Source organism: Lycium ferocissimum, chromosome 5 (assembly GCF_029784015.1).
Source record: "Lycium ferocissimum isolate CSIRO_LF1 chromosome 5, AGI_CSIRO_Lferr_CH_V1, whole genome shotgun sequence".
Taxonomy (NCBI): domain Eukaryota; kingdom Viridiplantae; phylum Streptophyta; class Magnoliopsida; order Solanales; family Solanaceae; genus Lycium; species Lycium ferocissimum.
This window is the reverse complement of record NC_081346.1, coordinates 53,864,081-53,883,751: the sequence shown is the minus strand read 5'-3', so window position 1 is coordinate 53,883,751 and position 19,671 is coordinate 53,864,081. Positions and strand designations below refer to the sequence as shown.

The 19,671-nt window shown below is 34.0% G+C and overlaps 2 protein-coding genes across 2 annotated transcripts; both read right to left on the bottom strand.

The window, feature by feature from the left end:
• Positions 1–2,689: 2,689 nt before the first annotated feature.
• On the bottom strand, positions 2,690–7,770 carry LOC132058414 (protein LURP-one-related 15-like). Its single transcript, XM_059450923.1, has 2 exons — positions 7,436–7,770; positions 2,690–3,037 (listed from the first exon to the last, which is right to left on the bottom strand). The coding sequence occupies exons 1-2, from the start codon at positions 7,673–7,675 to the stop codon at positions 2,774–2,776; spliced, it is 504 nt and encodes a 167-aa protein (XP_059306906.1). The 5' UTR covers positions 7,676–7,770; the 3' UTR covers positions 2,690–2,773.
• A 1,109-nt stretch (positions 7,771–8,879) lies between these two features.
• On the bottom strand, positions 8,880–11,213 carry LOC132058413 (protein LURP-one-related 10-like). The gene is made up of 3 exons (XM_059450922.1): positions 10,798–11,213; positions 9,779–10,006; positions 8,880–9,129 (listed from the first exon to the last, which is right to left on the bottom strand). Exons 1-3 carry the CDS (start codon positions 11,029–11,031, stop codon positions 8,968–8,970), a joined length of 624 nt encoding a protein of 207 aa, XP_059306905.1. The 5' UTR covers positions 11,032–11,213; the 3' UTR covers positions 8,880–8,967.
• Between the last annotated feature and the right edge of the window lie 8,458 nt (positions 11,214–19,671).

The window sequence follows — 19,671 nt, the reverse complement described above, 5'->3', positions numbered from 1 at the left end:
AAACATGTCATGATATTCATAAAGGCATATCTTTAATGGTAGAATAATAAGTTTAAAATTAAGAGTTTACAAATTTAAAAATTTAATTAAAAGAAAATAAAAAGTAGAATGTCTTACTCTACTAAAACGAAGAAGTATAACGGCCCTTCATAACTATTGATTTAGAAATTATGAATCTTAGGAGTAGTGCATGCAATCGACATGTATTCCTCTACTAGTGTCATTTGGACCGTGCTAAGTCCGGATCCAAACCAACATTAATATTAAATTTATAATTTTTTATATTTTTGTAAAAGTTAAAGAGAATTTTTCTTAATCTATATACTAGACTTTTTAAAAACAAAAATTAAATAAATGCATGCATGAAAGCTCTTATAATTTTTATTTTACTAATATTTTTGAAGATGATCCAAATTGAGCTTTATCATATGTAAAATTAATTTCATTTGTTTCTTTAAATTGTACTCATATTGGCTAACTTATGTTTTGCAAAAGCTATACAGTATTCAACAAATGTCAAAAATATTTAATGCTACATTATTGTTGTATGATGAAATCAATAAAGTTAACTTATAAAAAAATATAAATAATTAAAGGTCTTGGTATTCTACGATACTTTTTTAGATGTTCTTTCAAATTAAACCTCAAAAAAAAAAATATTGAAAAGTCATTAAAACTAAATTGTTCTTACGTTAAGCTGTTCTTTTTCCTTCCAAAAGATGCATGTTAAGAAATAACATTTATTCCGCTTAATTTAATAAACCTTTTTATGAAATCGATATTTTAATACCTTTTTCATGTTAAACTTAACTATTTAGTCCCAAAATTATGTAAAATATTGATTATCCCGTATTTTGCAAAACATTTTAATAGTAGAAAAAGTTAGAAATGTACTTTGGAAATTGTTTAGTATTATTACTGTTTGGAGATCAAATTGTATTCTCATTAACAATAGTTTTTTTCAAACATTTTCAGAATATATGTGAAAATAATCTTCTACAGTTCTTTTTTTAATATAATTTGAAATAAGTTTAATAACATTTCACATAAAAGAAAGATTCTAATATGTATGATTAGTGTGCTTTGTGGGTCCCACTATTGCCTTTTTCATGTCATCGTCACTTCTAATTGTATGGAAAAAGACCTTAACGTTCTTAAAATTTACCAAAATGTGTGAGGACTTTATAAGTCATTATCACTTTAATTAGGGCAAAAAGAAACAAAAACACTCATGTGAGGATTACAAAAAATGGGTATTCTCCCTTATATTAGTTACGGAAGGCGTCTTGGCAAACTCAAAATATAAAAATAATTTTTTTTATTAAATAAGATAATGTGTCACATTTTTCTATCGCGTAATCAATTTAATGTATTTGCAGGTTAATGATATCTTATTAATAAGTTTCATAATTATTAAAGTTTCTTCGTCATACAATTAGATGATTTTTAACGAAAAAATTATTTATGAGGAAGAAAGTTAAGTAGAAAAGTTAGTGAATATCAAAGGGACAAAAGTGATACGATATGCTATAATAACGTGATAAAGTATGATAATTACAACATCCGAAGATCATAAATTGGAAAATATTTTCGTATTTTTGCGAATTTGTGAACTTGTGATTTTTATATAGATAAAAATAGATTTGTTTTGATATTTATTAAATCTTCACTTATTATTTTGTGTCAAGGATTTATGGTAGTTAAATGTGATCTTTAACCTTAGTTTTAAACGAAATTCAAGAAATAACCTATATTTATTAAAATGAACCTCAAGAATCGATAAAATTTAATTCTTCATATATACTTTATATTTAAAAATATTTTAGTTAACCAAACAAGAGATTTTAAAGATATCCCGATCTTAACTGATAACAATGTCTTCATTTTCAACAATATATGGCATCATTTAATAAATTTTACTTTCTATCTTTATAATATATCATAGATATTTCAAAAGCGATATATAAAATTGTTTATAATTTTTTTTTATTCAATTAAAATTACATTCTTAAAATTTTAACTAAAAGGATAATTTAACTAAATTACCTTATGTACATTTTTTATTCTCAGTTGATATTAATCTGTCTTTCACCATATTAATCTCTCTCCATGTTTATAGAGTAAGGGTAAAGGCAGAAAAAATAATTAATTATATCTTGATTTTCTAAAATAGCAAATATTTTAGATAAAATAGTCAAAAAGACTAAATAATTCTTTTAAAGTAAATCTTGAAATTGTCTTAATATAAATCTTTCCAAACACATATGAATCATTCAAGTATAAAAAAGTAAAAGAAATGCCTACATGCAAGTTAAAGAGTTTTCTTAATATATTCTCAGATTCCATAATACAAATATAAATTAAAAGAAATGCCTATGTGTCAAAATCTAAAAACAAACGAACCAAGAACATGAGAGAAAAAAATCAGAGAATAATAAGCAACAAATGAAAAAGGAGAAAACGAGAGAGCAACAAGAAGCCAAAATATCTAGCAAAGAAATAGTTGTCTTTTAGATTAACAGATAAGATCAGTAAAAGAAGGTAACATGGGAAATAACGTAAGAGGTCCTACAAATTTAGTAAAGTAGACATACATAAGAACAAAAAATAAATTTAACTTTAAAAATAAATTTGGGATCTAGAAGTAATTAATTGAAAAATTTGACATTAAATTGAAAATTTATGTGAGGACTACAAATACCCTTTTATTGTCCCTTATATATAGTAGTAATATGTACTTGTTTGGTTTAATTATCATATAAGTATTCTCTTTCTAGCAAACATAAAAAGAGCATGAAATAGTTTTTACCTGAGCTATTAGAGTGGATGACTGTCCAGCAAAAATATCACATTTTGACTCCATGTAGTTGGCCTTCAATCTAAAATCACAAATTTGTTCTGATACATTACTGGCTAAGAAAATGTCCAAGTTTGTTTTGAATTGGAACACTGAAGGAGTCTTAGCTCTAAATATGAGGTCCTTTTTATTTGTGCTGTCACCCTTAAACGCTTGCCATCTGTTATGCCACGTAAACTTCTGCACCAAATAATGGGCAATTCACATAATTGCCCTTCTTTTGGGTGGTCTTTAAATTTTGCCTCTCATATTTGAAATCTTTAAATTTTGCCCTTCGCCTAAAACTCATGGGTTCTAGGTTCGAACCCTCACACAGTCAAAATTTTTAAAAAAAATTCGCAAGACAGAGTTTAAATTTCGCTATGCCCCCAAGTACTGGCCTGTGAAGGAATTATTAAAGTTATGCGGCCCAAGCATACTTTTGCCATATGGGCGGACTTGGCATAAGTATGCCGGGTCCGGCATAACTTTGGTAATTCCTTCACAAGCTTATGCCGGGTCCGGCATAAATTTGGTAATTCCTTAACAAGAGTATGCCGGGTCCGGCATACACGCGACCCAAACCTTGCCTTGCAATTTTTTTTTTTTAATTTATGCTTGAGCGGGGGTTCGAACTCAGAACCTCATGATTTCTGCGTGAACGCTCAGAGTTGCAATGCGAAGGGCAAAAATTAAAGACCAACGAATATGAGAGGCATAATTTAAAGACGCAAATATAAGGGACAAAATTTAAAGACCACCCCAAAAGAAGGGCAATCCGCGCAAAAAAATGCCAAATAATTAATTTCAGCAACACGTTAACTTTAAGGCAGAACCAATCGGGAGCCCACTGCGGTGGACACGATCTTTCACTTAAACACTCCAACTAAATCTTGTTTCATTTAGACATCTGAAGTGAGTCAATGTTTGTGTAAAATTAAGTTAAAACACGTGTCATTTGATCCCATTATAATATAAAAAATAAATTTTGAGTAAAAACTAATATTTCAAAAAAGAAAAAAAATCTATTTTCTAAACCCTACACATTATTAACACACACAAAAAAAAAAATTACTGACAAAAGAAAAATCCGGAAGTCATGTTCTTGGTGTTCTTCACCATCTTCATGTGTGTTCTTGTTCCAATCACGATTTTAATTCAAAATTTCAAGAAAAACTCCTCCAAATTTGTTATAACTTCAGCTAAAGATTCTCCATGAATACCTGAAGACAACCCAAACATTAATTTCTCAAAATCTCGTTTTAAATCTTCAAGCTTTCAAAAGAAGCCGTTAATGGTAATTCGATGAGCTCCTTTGATTTTCCTTTTCTTTTTACTAGGAGAGAGAGCAAGAAATCAAGTTGAATTAAAATGTAATTGATGTTCTTTTCCGATAGTGATAGCAACGACGGTGATCTTGGTGATGGTAAGAAGATGGTAGCAAAAAAATTGGAGAAAGAAGAAAATAAAAAAGAATGAAGAAGGAAATTTTCAAAAATCTGATTTTTGACGTTTCCACACCCCTATTTGGTGTGAAATCCACAAAACTTGTCAAGATCATTGAAAAGAGTTTAAATGACATAGTCGGGGTCCACCTCAGGTGTCTACATGAAACAGGATTTAGTTGGAGTGTTTAGGTGAAAGATCGTATCCGTTTAAGGAGGCTCCCGATGAGTTCTGCCTAACTTTAAAGACAAGTACTCTGTTATTTGAGACGAGTTTTAGAAAGAATGTTTTCTCCATACATAATTTTGTAAACAAAGTTAATTTTCGGCAATAATGCATATTCAAACTAATATTTTTGATCCATAATTATTTCAAGGGATAATTTCAGAACCTTCCTTCTTATTTGATTTTATAACATTAGTTTTTGTTTTGTGATATTACGTTTTTGTTTACCTTATTTTAATTTATTTGTAATAATTAATTTAAGGCCAAATACGTAAGTGACCCCCTTAAACTTGTTTGATACTTTCATTTTCACCTGAACTAGGACTAGTAACTATAGAATATCTGCCCCACACAAGATCGTCCCTTATTTCATTCTTTAAAATTTGGAACTATAGAGGAATTCTATATATTTTTATTTTAAGCGCCTGTTCCTCTTTTTCTGAAATGTACGCATTTTTTTAGTACTAAAGTGGAATCAGGTTTTACGAAGGTGGAGACAAACTACAAATTTACAAATTTTGTTTAATATTTTCGTTAAAATTTATGCTTTTATGTGTGTCTGTTTTTCTTTTCTCTTTGCAAAAACAACAACGACAATATAGTGTGAGAATGACAATATAGGATGCGTTCGATATGAACAAAAATATTTTTCAGAAAATAAGTGGGTTTTTTATTTTTTATGTTCGATACATAAGTTAAAAAATTATTCTAAAAGTATTACATATAATCTAGAAAAACTATAGGAGGTGGGCATGGGGGTGGAGGTGGGTTGGTGGGATGGGGGAAGGGTTGGGGGGGGGGGGGGGGGCGGCGGCTACGAAGGTGAGGGTAAAGATGAAGTGTGTTGGAGGGGGGAGAAGACACAATTAGTGTAGAATGTTATTTGTGGAACCTGTTTTTTCTACTCCTGCTAGGAATCCAAAAATTTTGAGCAAAGTTGAGAAAATTGAAAAATATTTTTGGTAACCAAACAGGCATAACACTGTATGTCTATTTGTACAAAATTATTACCCGTTTTAGCCCATATTTTATTTATTACCCGAATAGGCCCATATCTGTGTCATTGTCAATACTTATTTCTCGCTCTCCACCCTTTCTCTCTTCCCCTCTCTAATTTTTCATTCTTAACCAAATTCAAAAGGTCAGATCTGGCCCAAGTTCATCTTCATACTCAAAATAAGTTAATGTCACATTCTTAACCAGATTCGAACGGCAGATCTGAAAGAAGAGAGAGAGACAACGCCGGAGAAACGTTTTTCGGCCAGATCCATCGCTAGCAGATGAAGAAAAGGAGTGAGATCATCGGAGAATCTTTTTTTGTCAGATTCATCAATAATTTTTCGATGAACTTTCAGATCTGAGATTTAAATTGGAGAACATTTGTGGATTTATGACTTCTTCTTCTTGGGTGCGGTGAATATGGTATTGAAATGGAGATTTAATGGTGGATAACATGTGTTTTCTAGTGTAAATGTGAAGAATCTATGTTTATTCACACATAGACAATGTAGATACATTGATTAAACATTATATATACAGGTGTATAAATTTGTATAGTTGTGTATAAGTATGTATAATTGTGTATAACTCTATATAATATTGTATAATTGTATATATACACCAGTGTATAAGAGTGTATCTATACTATATTTAGTGTATAAGAATGTATAAGAGTTTTTTAAGTTCAAGAAAATAGTATTTTTTTCCTTCTTGGTGAATTTCAGAACAAATAAGTATGAAAAATAAAAATAATGAAACAAAAGAAGCGATCTGATTTAGGAATGAAAAACGAAATAAGAAAAAAATCATCAAACTACTGGTAGATGGTGAAATATGTAGTTTTCTTTGAACAAATCTGAGTTTTGGACATTTGGGCTATATTTTGTAAGGCTACATGATTGTAATTTTTTAATTTGGCTATGTAAATGTAATATACTGTTCTAAGTTGTACTTTTATGAAATTTAACCATAATAATTGTGTTTTATTTCTAAAAAAGAAAACTAGTAATTTTTTTTCTTATGATTATTAAAAGAGTCTTGTTTAGGGGAAGATTATTCTCTCAATAGTTTTTATACTTTTTTTAATATTAGTTTTCTCATATGTAGGTCAATTGCTCAAACCTTATTAAAGTATATTTCTCCCTTTGTCCCAGATTATGTGGCACAATTTGGATATCGAGAGTCAAATAATTTGATTTTGACCGTGAATTCGAGCATAGAATCTTTAAGTTGTTGAAATAAAATTTACATATTTGAAAACTACGTAAAAGGAACATATGTCACAGTAATTATTAATTCAAAATATTCAAATGATATATTAAAAAAGTACGGTCAAATAAAGACTTATTTGAATCTTGAAATTCGAAAGGTGGCACATAAATTGGGACGGAGGGAGTATGTCTCTTTTATTATGAGTTTTTTTGTTTCTGATTTATCATCATTCAAGGTTCGCAATTATTAGATTTGTAAAGAAATGAATCTTGGTTCTAACTCAACCCCAAAAGCTAGCTCATGAGGAGAAGATTGCCCAAATCCATATAAGGAGTACACTCATTGCTTAACCACATATGTGGGATATTTTAAAACCCACCTCACGCCCAGTCTTTGGAAATCTGGTGCGTGGGCAATTTTAATATGGGGCCCACTATCGGGAAATAATAATTGGATGAGTCTCTTTACGATGCGAAGTGTAAAGAAATGGATCTTTGCCTCAACTTCACCTCAAAAATAGGCTGTGAGGGGAGGATAAAAAAATACATATAAAGTGACACTCATCTCTTAAACCACCTATATAAGATATTTTAACAAGACAGCATGACACCTTGTTATTTCGATCCTAATGAAATCAACTAGTGTTTACTTATATTTCCGAAAAAAGGAACATATCTAAGAACAAATTAAACTTGATTATATCGATCTCGTACGTACCTTGCTTTTTAGGGTGAGAATTGGTATACCAGCAGCATCAAAGATGAGCACCTTGCTACGACTAAAGAATCCCAACACTTCTTTAATAGTGAGGATGAGATTACCATAAGCATCTTTAACTGCATATCCATAGCCACCACAGAAGTAATTTTTCTTTTTCATCGATAGTTGAAGAGGCCGAGGAGAACAGAACTGTGGGCCCCTCACAAATATTGTTCTGTTATTATTAGCTCCTTCCATATACGCTTGATGATCCTAATAAATTATAAATTATATCCGTAATTTCTCTTGAATCTCTCTCTTTGTAAAAGGAATGACACAAATATTGTTCCCCTTCTTCTTTAACTCTTTTTTTTTTTTTGTTAATCAAGAACGCCATAGTTCTCCAATTTTGGAAGCTTGAATCTTGTTTGTGTAACTCTCCATAATCTTTTATAACTAGTTGATACTCACTTGAGGGCAGTATCGTGTTTGGAACATGTTAACAGACGTACGGTACGACGTGGGACTTGGTGAAAGCAATTAGGGGGCTTAAAATACTTAAAACTGACAAAATACAACATCCCGAGGACCTGAACATGAGTGTGCGTCGCATGAGATAAAACAGAATAATTTCAATACTGCGGCACTATAGTTGTGAGTCACACAACATCTAGGAGAAATTCTAAGTTTGCCTGGTGTGATGCTTATGTGACGCACGGGGTGTTTGTGGGTCTAGTTTTTCACTAAATATAAAAAGGGATTGCGGCAAAGAGAAAAGTATATCTAACTTTATATGATCCCTTGAGAGGGTTTTAAAAGAGAAAGCGGGCCAAGGTTCAATCCTTAACCCTAAGATAAAATTTCTACCATAGATTCGCATTATAATCAATTGATTCTAGTGTTTTGTGTATCTGGAGTGTAAATTGTGTGTGTCTTGAGTGTGTTTGTGTATGTCAAGTTTTACAGTTAATTAGTCTATGTTGTATAATCACTAAATTTATACAAATATACATTGTGTATACATCAATTATACATTGTATGTTAAGGTAGCTTTAAAATGTATACACTAGTGTATATGATATGCACATCTCTCTCTCTCTCTCTCACGCTCAATCTCACTATCTCTTTCTTTTCTTTCTCTTTTAGAGATGAATTTTTTAAGTATGATTTCTTGTTCTTTTTTTTTTAAATATTCTATGTTTTTAATTCAGATTTTTGAAATGTATTGGAAACTGCTCTGTTTTTATATTTGAGAACTTCTTCGATTTGGGTTGAAAATTTAAAAAGTTATGTGGCTCACGTTGTTTTGGGGTTAAAGATATGTTTTTCACTGCTGAAAGCTTTCTAGGATGAAAATTTATTTAAAATAGGTGGTACTAGTCGATTTCAGTTTTATGGGTAACATGTGTGATTGTTAAATTTAATGTAACAAATAAGATTAAAGCTCGAAACATGACGCAAACAATATAAAATGTCGAATATCATATTCACACCAATATACTAAAAAAAATGGCCAAAGAATCAACAAAGGAAAAAAAATGCTAGATCCATTAGTGTGTTGAGGAATGACTGCTGCTTTTCGCTGAGCTCGTGATCTCTTCGAGGATAACTATAAGTGAAACTATGAAGGCATGATCCACGCTCGGATTCACTCTCACCATGAATTTGTCTCTTCCTAGGAATATACTTCCTGCAGTATTGTTTTTATTCATCTGCAATGACGAAATTGGAAAATGATATTAAATAAATAAATCTAAGTGTTAGGTATGAAATAGAAAAAACAAGTGATGGAAAAAAAAAAATAGAGGCCAAGAAATATAGATGTGAATCATTGCCTTCATTCCAATAAAATGTACTACACTATGTAGTATTAATTTAAATTCTTTCAATATGCTATCGGTGTTACACCGCAGACATTGTCACAATGGATAAACTAGTACACTTTGGTTTCATTTTATAATATGACAGTGTTTGATTACATAGGAAATTTATAACATAAAAGAATTGAATATATATCGTAAGTATAGAATTTATGATCCTGAATATGCTATTATATTTTATAACCATAAAAACATATCATTAAAGGTACAATAAGAAGTATAAAATTAAAGAGTTTACAAATGTAAAAATTTAGAACAAAATAAGAAGGAGAATGTCATATTATACGAAAACAAAGAAGTATAACGGCACTTTATATCTATTGAATTAGAATTATGAATCTTATGAGAAGTGCATGCAATCAACATTCATTACTGATTACTCTATATACTTATTCGGTTTAATTATCATATAAATATTCTCTTTCTAGCTAGCAAAAAAAAAAAAAAAAAAAAAAAAAAAGTGGGTAGGAAATAGTTTTACCTGAGCTATTAGAGTGGATGACTGTCCAGCAAAAATATCACATTTTGACCCCATATAGCTAGTCTTCATCCTAAAATCACAAACTTGTTCTGATATACTATTGGCTAAGAAAATGTCCAAGTTTGTGGTAAATTGGAACATTGAAGAAGTCTTGGCACTAAATATGAGGTCCTTTTCATGTGTGCTGTCTCCCGTAAAAGCTTGCCATGTGCTATGCCACGTAAAATTCTGCATCAAATAAATGTCATCAACACGTTGACAAGTACTCCATTATTTGAGACGTTTTCGAAATAAAAGCTTAATGAATTCTCCATACATAATTTTGTAAACACGATTAATTTTTCGGTAATAATACATTTTCCACTTAAAATGTCTATTTCTATAACTATATCAAGGAATAATTTTATGGACCTCCCTCCAAGTTTGATTTTATAACACTAACCTCTCGTATGGTTTGCGGTATTACGTTTGCTTCCCTTATTTTAAAGTATATTCAATTGATTTCAATTATTTAGATGATTTATAATAACGAGGGGGTGATATATATATAGTAAAATAATTTTTATTGATCTTTAAGAGTATGCCAAGTCAAAAACTACGGACAAGTAAAAATGACGGAGGAGTAATACTTTAGTCATAGAAGGAGAAGATAAACTACAACAGCACCATCTTGTTTACTACTACCTTCATTCCAATTTAAGTGTCTTAGTTTGACTAGCATGGAGTTTAAAAAATAAAGAGAGACTTTTGAATCTCGTAGACCTAAATTAAAGATATGTATAATATACTAAAATGTCCTTTGAATCTTGTGGTTATGGACTTGTCAGGTAATATATTTGAATTGTCAACTTACTAAATATAGAAAGAGGAACTTTTTCTGAGACAAGACTTAAAAGAAAAGTAAGATACTTAAATTAAGACGGAGAGAGTAATATTTTAGTTAAAATTTGTACTTTTATGTTTCTCTCAGTGTTTTTCATATTCTCTTTGCAAAAACAACAATGATAAAATTGACATACCTTTCTTTTTAGGGTGAGAATTGGTACATCAGCAGCATCAAAGATGAGCACCTTGCTACGAAATAACCCAACAACACTTTGAATAGTGAAAACAATATTACCAAAATCATCTTTAACTTCATATCCATGCCCAGGCAAGAAGTAAACCTTCTTCTTTATTGATAGTTGAAGAGGCTGAGGAGAACAAAACTGCGGACCCATGACAATTGTTTTGTTATTATTAGCTCCTTCCATAATTGCAGCTAGATGATCCTAATAAATAAAATCCTTACAACTCTTTTGTTTTTTATTTCTCTTTGGGTATATAGACTAATATAGTAGTGATTAATTAAACGGTTTCTACAAAAGAATCTGCTGGTATAACATAAAAAGGATTATAAAAGAGGGTGATCAGAATGATACTAGTATAATTTATCTGCAACTTCTGGTCTATTATATTTATATATTGGGCGCTGGAACCGTGTATGTACATTAAGTCAGATATTCAATAATAAGGCTAGGACCGGAACAAAGCAACAAAAAGTTTACAATTGGCAAGTTGTGTATGCATACTAAGTCAGATAGATATTCACGTTACAGTACTTGTTGAAGATTAGATTATATAAACAACATAGACACCAAGGTCTAAAGGTTGAAACGTAATCTTGGGATACATACTTAGGATTTGGATAGACTAATGAAGTATGATAAGTCACGCAAGCATGCCATACTAGTCTCTTGGACTTTTAATTTTGATTCCTAGTATTTTATTTTTAAGACGACAATTTTGAGAAGTTCACGATGTCATCGTAGACCAAGGAATTTTGAAGCTAGAAAAAGGGCGTATAGAAAAAGTCAGCACCTGAAAATATATGTACATTTTTTGACGATTTCCAAGAACATAATATGTCATGACTCATTTTCGTTGGCGGGGACTATTATTCAATTTTTTTCCCCCTTCTAAAGTTATGCAAAAGTGGGTTTCTTTTACTCCCTCCGTCCCAAAAAGATTGTTTAGTTTGACTTAACAGGTAGTTTAAGAAATAAAGGAAGATTTTAGAAATGTATGGTCCAGAATAAACATTAAATATTTGTGTGGCTATAAATCATCTCATAAAGTTAAATTTTTTTCTAAATATAGAAATTTGTCATTCTTTTTGGGACAAACTGATAAGGGAAGTAAGACAATTTTTTTAGGACAGAGGGAGTATTTTATAGGAAAGGAAAATAAAATAACCTTTTTAACCCTTCTACTCTTCCGCTTCTTCTCTAATTCTTTTTCTTCATCAAGAACACCATAGTTCTTCAATTTTGGAAGCTTGAATTTTTTTAAGCCCGTGCCCTGTAACCTTTTGTAACTAGTTGATACTCACATGAGCGTAACAGAATGTTTGAAACATGCTAACAGACGTATGATACAAGATATGTGGGACTTAGTGGAAGTGAATAAGGGGCTTAAATTGGACTTTCTGCCTCATCACTAAATTCTCTCCGTGCAAGTCAAAGACCAACGACTATTAACTATCGTTAATAGCTAGTTTCTAGCCGTTAAGCAAATCTCCGACCAACTTCACCGACTTTCCCCTCCTGCTCTACCCCATGAGCATCTCTATTGACATTTTTGGACCCCCACTCCATAAACCCCCAGACCACCCGATCCGATGACAGCAGGAAGCTCTTCTAAAACCCCTACTCTTCAAAAAGACCATTCTCTAGGACCTAATCAAGGAAAGGTGGGGGCGGCGACCTATGCTGGAGCCCTAACCCTAAACCCCCAAAACATCAAGAAAGGAAAGTTCAAACTGCAACATCACCAACACGAAATAGTGGAAGGGTAAGACAGTGGTGGTCTTCACTGAGGAGGAAAATGAGCTCCTTGCAGAATCTTGCAAATGGACATTCATCGGTATTTTCTCTAAAACCCGACCCCCTATTGAAAGAATCGTCTTTGAATTTCCCAAAATTATCCCCATAAAAGGCATTACCAAAATTGGGTCAAAGGATTTGAAATATGTGTTTATTGATGTGGACAATGAAGAGGATTTCAATTCCATAGAATCTAATGATGTCATTACCTTCATGGGTGAAAACTCCATGAAAATTCAAAAATGGTCTACTAAGTTTAGAACTGGAGAAGAAACCCCCCTTGCTCCGATTTGGATTAACCTACCTGAGCTACCTTGGCATTATTATGAAGGGGATGCTCTCTGTAGAATCATGGAACCAATAGGCAATCCCATTATAATGGACAAAGCAACTCTATCAAAAACTAGGCTTTCTACTGCTAAATTAAGAGTTGAAATAGAGCTCTCCAAACCTTTGATCCATGAGTTAACTGTTGAAGTCAGGAATGCTCTTGGGAACTTAGAAAATTTTACTCAAAAAATTGAGTATGAAACCATTCCCCTATTTTGTTCACATTGTAAGATCGAAGGGCACTGTATAAACTCTTGTAGAATCCTGAACCCTGAGCAAAGTGCCCCAAGAGAGACCAACACTGGAAATGAAAATGCTCTTCATATTGACAAAAGAGGAAATCAAAAACAGCAAAACATGGGGAACAAAGGCAACAATAATCAGAAAGCTCAATACTGGAAAGAAAATAATTTTCAAAGGGCTAACAACAATGGCGTAACTGGTGCCAAGGCACAAGATCAAAGAAGCAGTGATAATGGTCAACTGCAGAATCCTAACACTAAGACATGGAATCATATGGAAAGAAGAAAAGGAAGAGGGGGCAATAACAATAAATGGTCCAGGACTTCTGGCCATCAAAATGACACCAGCAGCTCTAATTTGAGTTTCAACAACAGGTTCAATAATCTTCAAAGTCAAAAGAAGACTGAGGAAACATATGACAAGCAAAGACCTAAAGATACAAGAGAACAGTTGCAAAAAGAAGTAGCAGTGCAACCAGTCCCAAAGAGTACTAGATGGGACAAAGCTCAGGTTAACAAAAAGAAGGTCTTGAGTAATCCCTATGCTGGAAAAATGAATGTAAGGACCAGCAGAAGCAACAAAAATCTTGCTACACCATCTCTAAAAAATGTGGATGAACAAATGCAGAATGATGTTGCCAACGTAGTCTATGTCAATCAGGAAAAACTGGCGTTGTTGACAAAGAAACTAAAGAAGTTCCAAGACAAAGTTTCCATCCCTAAAAATGTTCTCTTTAAAGATGAGATTCAACAACAGTTACTTAATAGAGAGGTGATCACCATCAAAAGAAATACTCTCCAAGAAATTCCCCAGATTGACATTCAGAGGATTTTAAAAGCTTCTGCACATAGATTGGAAAAAATAGGTTTACAGGAGATAGAGCTTGGTATTAAGATCAGACATCAAGTAGTTGATATTACTACTGAGCAAGGTACCCTACTTGATCCTGACCGACCAGATGAAGAAGAAAGTTTCATTCAGGTTCTGGATCACTTTCAAGAGAGAAGCATTGTTGATAAAACCATGGACATTGACATGCTCATGGAATGTGCTGAAGAAGACAATCTCTCATCCAAATCAGATGATGAGATAATCAGGAGTCATGATAATGAAGAATTCCCCCACGATAAGCTCAGGAAAGTCCAGCAAATCATCATATATTTCAACAATTTGTCTCCAAGGAACAGTCTCAACACTGGTAGTTTTTTCAATAATGAGGAAGAAACTGCAGCAATACAAAACTCTGAACAAATAGTCCCTTCCACCAATGTTAATAATGATTAATATCATTTCTTGGAACAAAAAAAGGATAGGATCTTTTGGATCCTTAGAAAGACTAAATCTCATGATACATCAATTCCAAATTCCTTTAATGTATTTGCAGGAACCACTAGTTGACAATGGTAAACTTCACAAATACAAATGGAAAAGGGGGATGCTTATAGCAATTACACCAACAAGATATGGATCTTCTGGAATAATACTATCCATGTAGACATCATTCAAGACAAAGAGCAACATATTCTGCTAAGAGTTAACTGCCCTAATGAAACTTCTTTCCTGTTATCTGTTATCTATCCAAAATATACTGTGGGACAAAGAGAGGAACTATGGGCATAGCTTAGAGAGATTGCTTTTAACTTTACAAAACCATGGGGAGCTGTTGGGGACTTTAATGTCATTTGCTCTCAAGATGAAAAAACTGGAGGAAGGCATCATAGAATGGAGGAAAGTCTGGATTTTGTTAATTGCCTCATGGATTGTGGCCTCCAAGATGTTGGATTCTCAGGTGCCAAACATACTTGGTGTGACAACAGAGACCCCCCTTATACTATATGGAAAAGACTAGACAGACTAGTCTACAATTCTCAATGGTTTGACTCTTTTAATGACTGCACTGTTACTCATCTATCAAGATCATGCTCTAATCATGAACCTTTGCTTTTGAAACTTAATAGTGAGTCTGTGCAGTTCATAAAGTACTTTAAATTCCTCAACTTTTGGACTAAGCATGTGGATTATGAGGAAGTGATAAGGCAAGGTTGGGAAGAACCTGTTTATGGTAACCCCCTATATATCCTCCATCAAAAGCTCAAAAGAACCTGCAAGTCCCTTAGTGTCTGGTCTAGACAAGCTTTTGGAGATATTTTTGAAGAACCTAAGAGACTTGAAGCCCAAATAGGGATTATGGAAGAAAACAACATAACAGACAACCCTGAGGTTAACAGGTGCAATCTGTCAAGATGTAGAGCTCAGTATACCAGATTTCTTAAGATTCAGGATTCATTACTGAGACAAAAATCAAGGATTAAATGGCTAGAAGAAGGAGATATCAACTCTGCTTACTTCCACAGTGTCATAAAGGATAGAAAAAGAAATCTAACTATCAAAAAGATCATGGATGACGATGGGCAATGGCGTCGCGACCCGATCGGAGGGCCATGACGGGCACTCGGTGCCAACCCACCCGGGCACCTCTTATCGCACATTTACATTTACATCTAGATGAGTCACATAGCTTAATCATAATTCCTACCATCATTCATGTTAATCTCATTGGGCAATAATACATCTATATCATCATTAATAACCATGCCCATGTCAATGTACACTAGTCGACGAGGCTATCAAAGTAATAAACAAAACTATAAGCCGACAAGGCTAAAGACATCTAACTATATACAAGTATCTACGAGCCTCTAAGAAAGGTATGTCACGTCATATAGGCGGGACAGGACCCCGCCATGCCCATAAGTATGTACACAAAAGAATAGATACCAAAAGATATAGCTCCGGATGAAATGGAGCTCCTTTATGTGGTCCCTGAATAGGAGGCTATGGATTAAGCATGTCTCCCTGTCCACCTGCGGGCATGCCGCAGCGTCCAGAAACAAAAGGACGTCAGTACGAAGAATGTACTGAGTATGTAAAGAATAATCAACATCATTATAGAAGCATAAGAGACAACTTAAGAAATAGCATAAGATGGAAGGTAGTAGAACCATCGTCATAAACACTTACTTGTCTTTCATAGGGACCTTCCATTTCTAATGCGTGTTTGTGTGCATACACATAAGCATATACATACATCCATATCCGTACCCATATTCGTATCCGTATTTATATACATTTTCATGTCCATATTCATGACCAGGTTTCATAACTATATTCATGACCACAGCATACCCGACCATGAAGGTTCGGTGATTCACGTACCCGGCCATGACAATGCTCGGTGTAATACATACCTGGCCCTACCAAGGCTCAGTGTTAGCCGTACCCAACTGCAGTGGTGTGCGTGCAATAAATATCATACCCGGCCATATAAGCTCGGTGTTACATAATAGTCATACATAGACACATATACATAAGAGCTCATAAGCATCTTCGACATCATTATCATCATTGTTTCATTACGTCTATCCTTAGAGGATCACCCATCATATAAGGAATTTAGTAGAATCGTAAACATAACGAGAAATCATGAGCTTTAGTAACTTTAAAGATAGAATCAGTTGGAGGGCATTATAGACTCATGAAAGGATAGATATATAGCCAAAGAACCATGCCTTATTGAAAGAAGGGTTAGCCTTACATACCTTTTTGGTTAGCTATTCTATCGCTTGAACGTTCTCCTTCAATGCTTACGTTTCTACCTTAGAGTTTATACTAACATTAGATAATCGATAGCTTAGTATACTTGACTAAAGCTAGAGAAAATTGGGCAGCATCTCCTTTGTTTATAAAACTTTCTCCATATCATATATCAACTCCCAAATGTCTATAATAACACTCACAACATCATAAGCAATAACCTTTATTCACCTACATTATCCATATTTTCCTAATTCACTTCTAATTATCCATAACCATGGTCATAGCACACTATTACATTCACTCATATACAATGTCTATCCCATGTTCTTAATGTCATTTATAACATAATTATAATCACAACATATCAAGAATCATGACTCATTCCAAGTTTCTACTAAAAAATGATACTATTCTCATATTCATGACCCATTTTCTATCTCCTTTCATAATCCAAGTCTTTCAACCCCTCAATACCCTAAACAATATGGAATGATCATAAAACTTACCTTAGATAGTGTGGGAATGAGCTTTGAGCAGAAATACTTCACTTGAGCCAAAACCCTAGTTCACTTCCAATGGGATTTCTTGCCTTCGATGAACCCTAATGAGTTCCTTACACTTGATTCTCTTGGTTTGATAAAGTTGATCATGAGTTTCTCTTGAATTCTTGTGGAAGAAGTGTGGAGAAATATTCTAGAGAGTTCTTGAGAGAAGGGGAGTGAAAATGAAATGAATTGAATGAGGTTGGGGTCCTTATATTAATTTTAAAACCTGACTCGACTCAGTTCTACGGACCAACATACGGTCCGTATAACTTATATGGACCGTATGTGTGGTTGTAGATTAGGTCCAGTGAGGGCTGCCATTTTGGGCAGAATATACGGCCTAACATACGGCCAGTATATTTTATACGGCCAGTATTTTGGACAAAATAATGCCTAGCTTTTCCGAAACTCGTTCTTGTCGACTCGTTCGATCTCCAATCCTTATGGAACCTTCTTAACACTTGTTTAACACCTCATTAACAATCTAAGGGACGTTATAACTCTTCTCCAAGACATCATTAAGTCATCATTAAATCGTTACTCGTAAATCCTTTCCGATACATAACGTATACCTTGCCTTTCTTGGCAACTTTCTTCTCTTTCCTTGAATGTCTGTGAAATCTCAATTAGGATCATCAAATGCTATTTCTTACTTATTGAAACATCACATATTTCGTGCCCTTCGTTAGTCTACCCATTGTGCATCAACGTGAAATTTTTCGAGGTGTAACATTCTTCCCCCTTTTAGAACATTCGTCCTCGAATGTTAAGTGCTCGGGAGTTCTATGAAAATTTCACCAGAGTTTCCCCTGTAATATGGCACTACCATCCTATCACAACAGCCCATAACAACAATGCCTCACAGGGCCACAATACAATAGCAATAAAGTTTGGCCACACACGACCCATATGCATAAAAAGAGAACATACATACCTCATAACCTTGATGTTTCATCTGATCTCTTTCCGGGCCGAAATAAGGGGTGCTGACTTCATATTTTCTTCCGCCTCCAAGTCATTTCTTCTCGGTTATTATTTCTCCATAAGACTTTATGTCACGACCCAACCCCGTAGGCCGTGACTAGTGCCAAGAGCCGGCACCCAAACACATTCATTAATCCGAATCACATACAAAGTGCTTATACGTATACAAATACGTACGCCGTCTCGCATCGTCTCATACACAAACATATATATCACGGCGAAGGCTATCATATGGCGCAACGACCCAAAATATATACCAATGCAAGCCGACAAGGCTGCCACGACGAATGGGATCGCCCATAACATAAAACATATGAAAACACCTGTGCAGAAATAACCACAACCCACATACATGTCTGCGTACCTTCAAATGAACAACAGAATCAGGAATGACAGGCGCCGTACCCCCTCGAATAAACAAATACATATGCAACGGAAGAACATATATACCAAAATATGGGCTCCGCAACAAAGCGGAGCACTCAAATGCCAGGAATGTGTGTCCTAGACCGGCGATCACCGAACCGTGCAGTCCGTGCACTCGTGGGCATGAAACGAGCTCCCGAAGAAAGGGGGCCGCACGAATATGTATCGAGTATGCAAAGCAGAAGATACAAAGTAAAATGTGAATCGAGTCATAATCGAAATGGGTAAGGCTTAAAATAAGTGCAATATCCAAAATACCCAAAATGTTTATTTTCAAAACACAAACGGGACATTGCTCATGGAATACGGTCGCCCTCCCGTCAATGGCGCCATAGCATCATACTCTGTAAGATTTCATATCTCCGAAACCCGACATATCAAATATCACATATACCTGCACCCGCCCCTATAGCGAGGCTCGGGTGAACCGACACATCATAACACCAAATATACATGGTACCCGGCCCTATAGCGAAGCAGGCTCGGCGAACCGGACACATCATACTCGTAATATAACACAAAGGCGCACGATAACATAACCGGCCCGGACTCGGCGAGAGATGTCTAATCCATTTGCACGAGCTGGCTTAGTCGTGAGTAACTATATGCATAAAATCATTATCACGCAGACTCAAAAGATAAATAAACCCACCGTACTAAGTCGGGATATTAGTCATACCATGTTCTTTCAAAAGTCATCGAACTACATAAAGGAAAGTCGCGGACCCACGGACGGGTATCAATCCTGCCGGGCCCGCCTACGGAAAACATAGTCATCATATGCTATAAAACCTCCTACGAACATATCGGGGCGATCCGGTTCGTCTACGAAAGTTATGGTCCTTTTTTCGACGTAAAACTTTTTAAGAAAAAACTTTTTTGACTTTAAAAAAAATTATTCCCC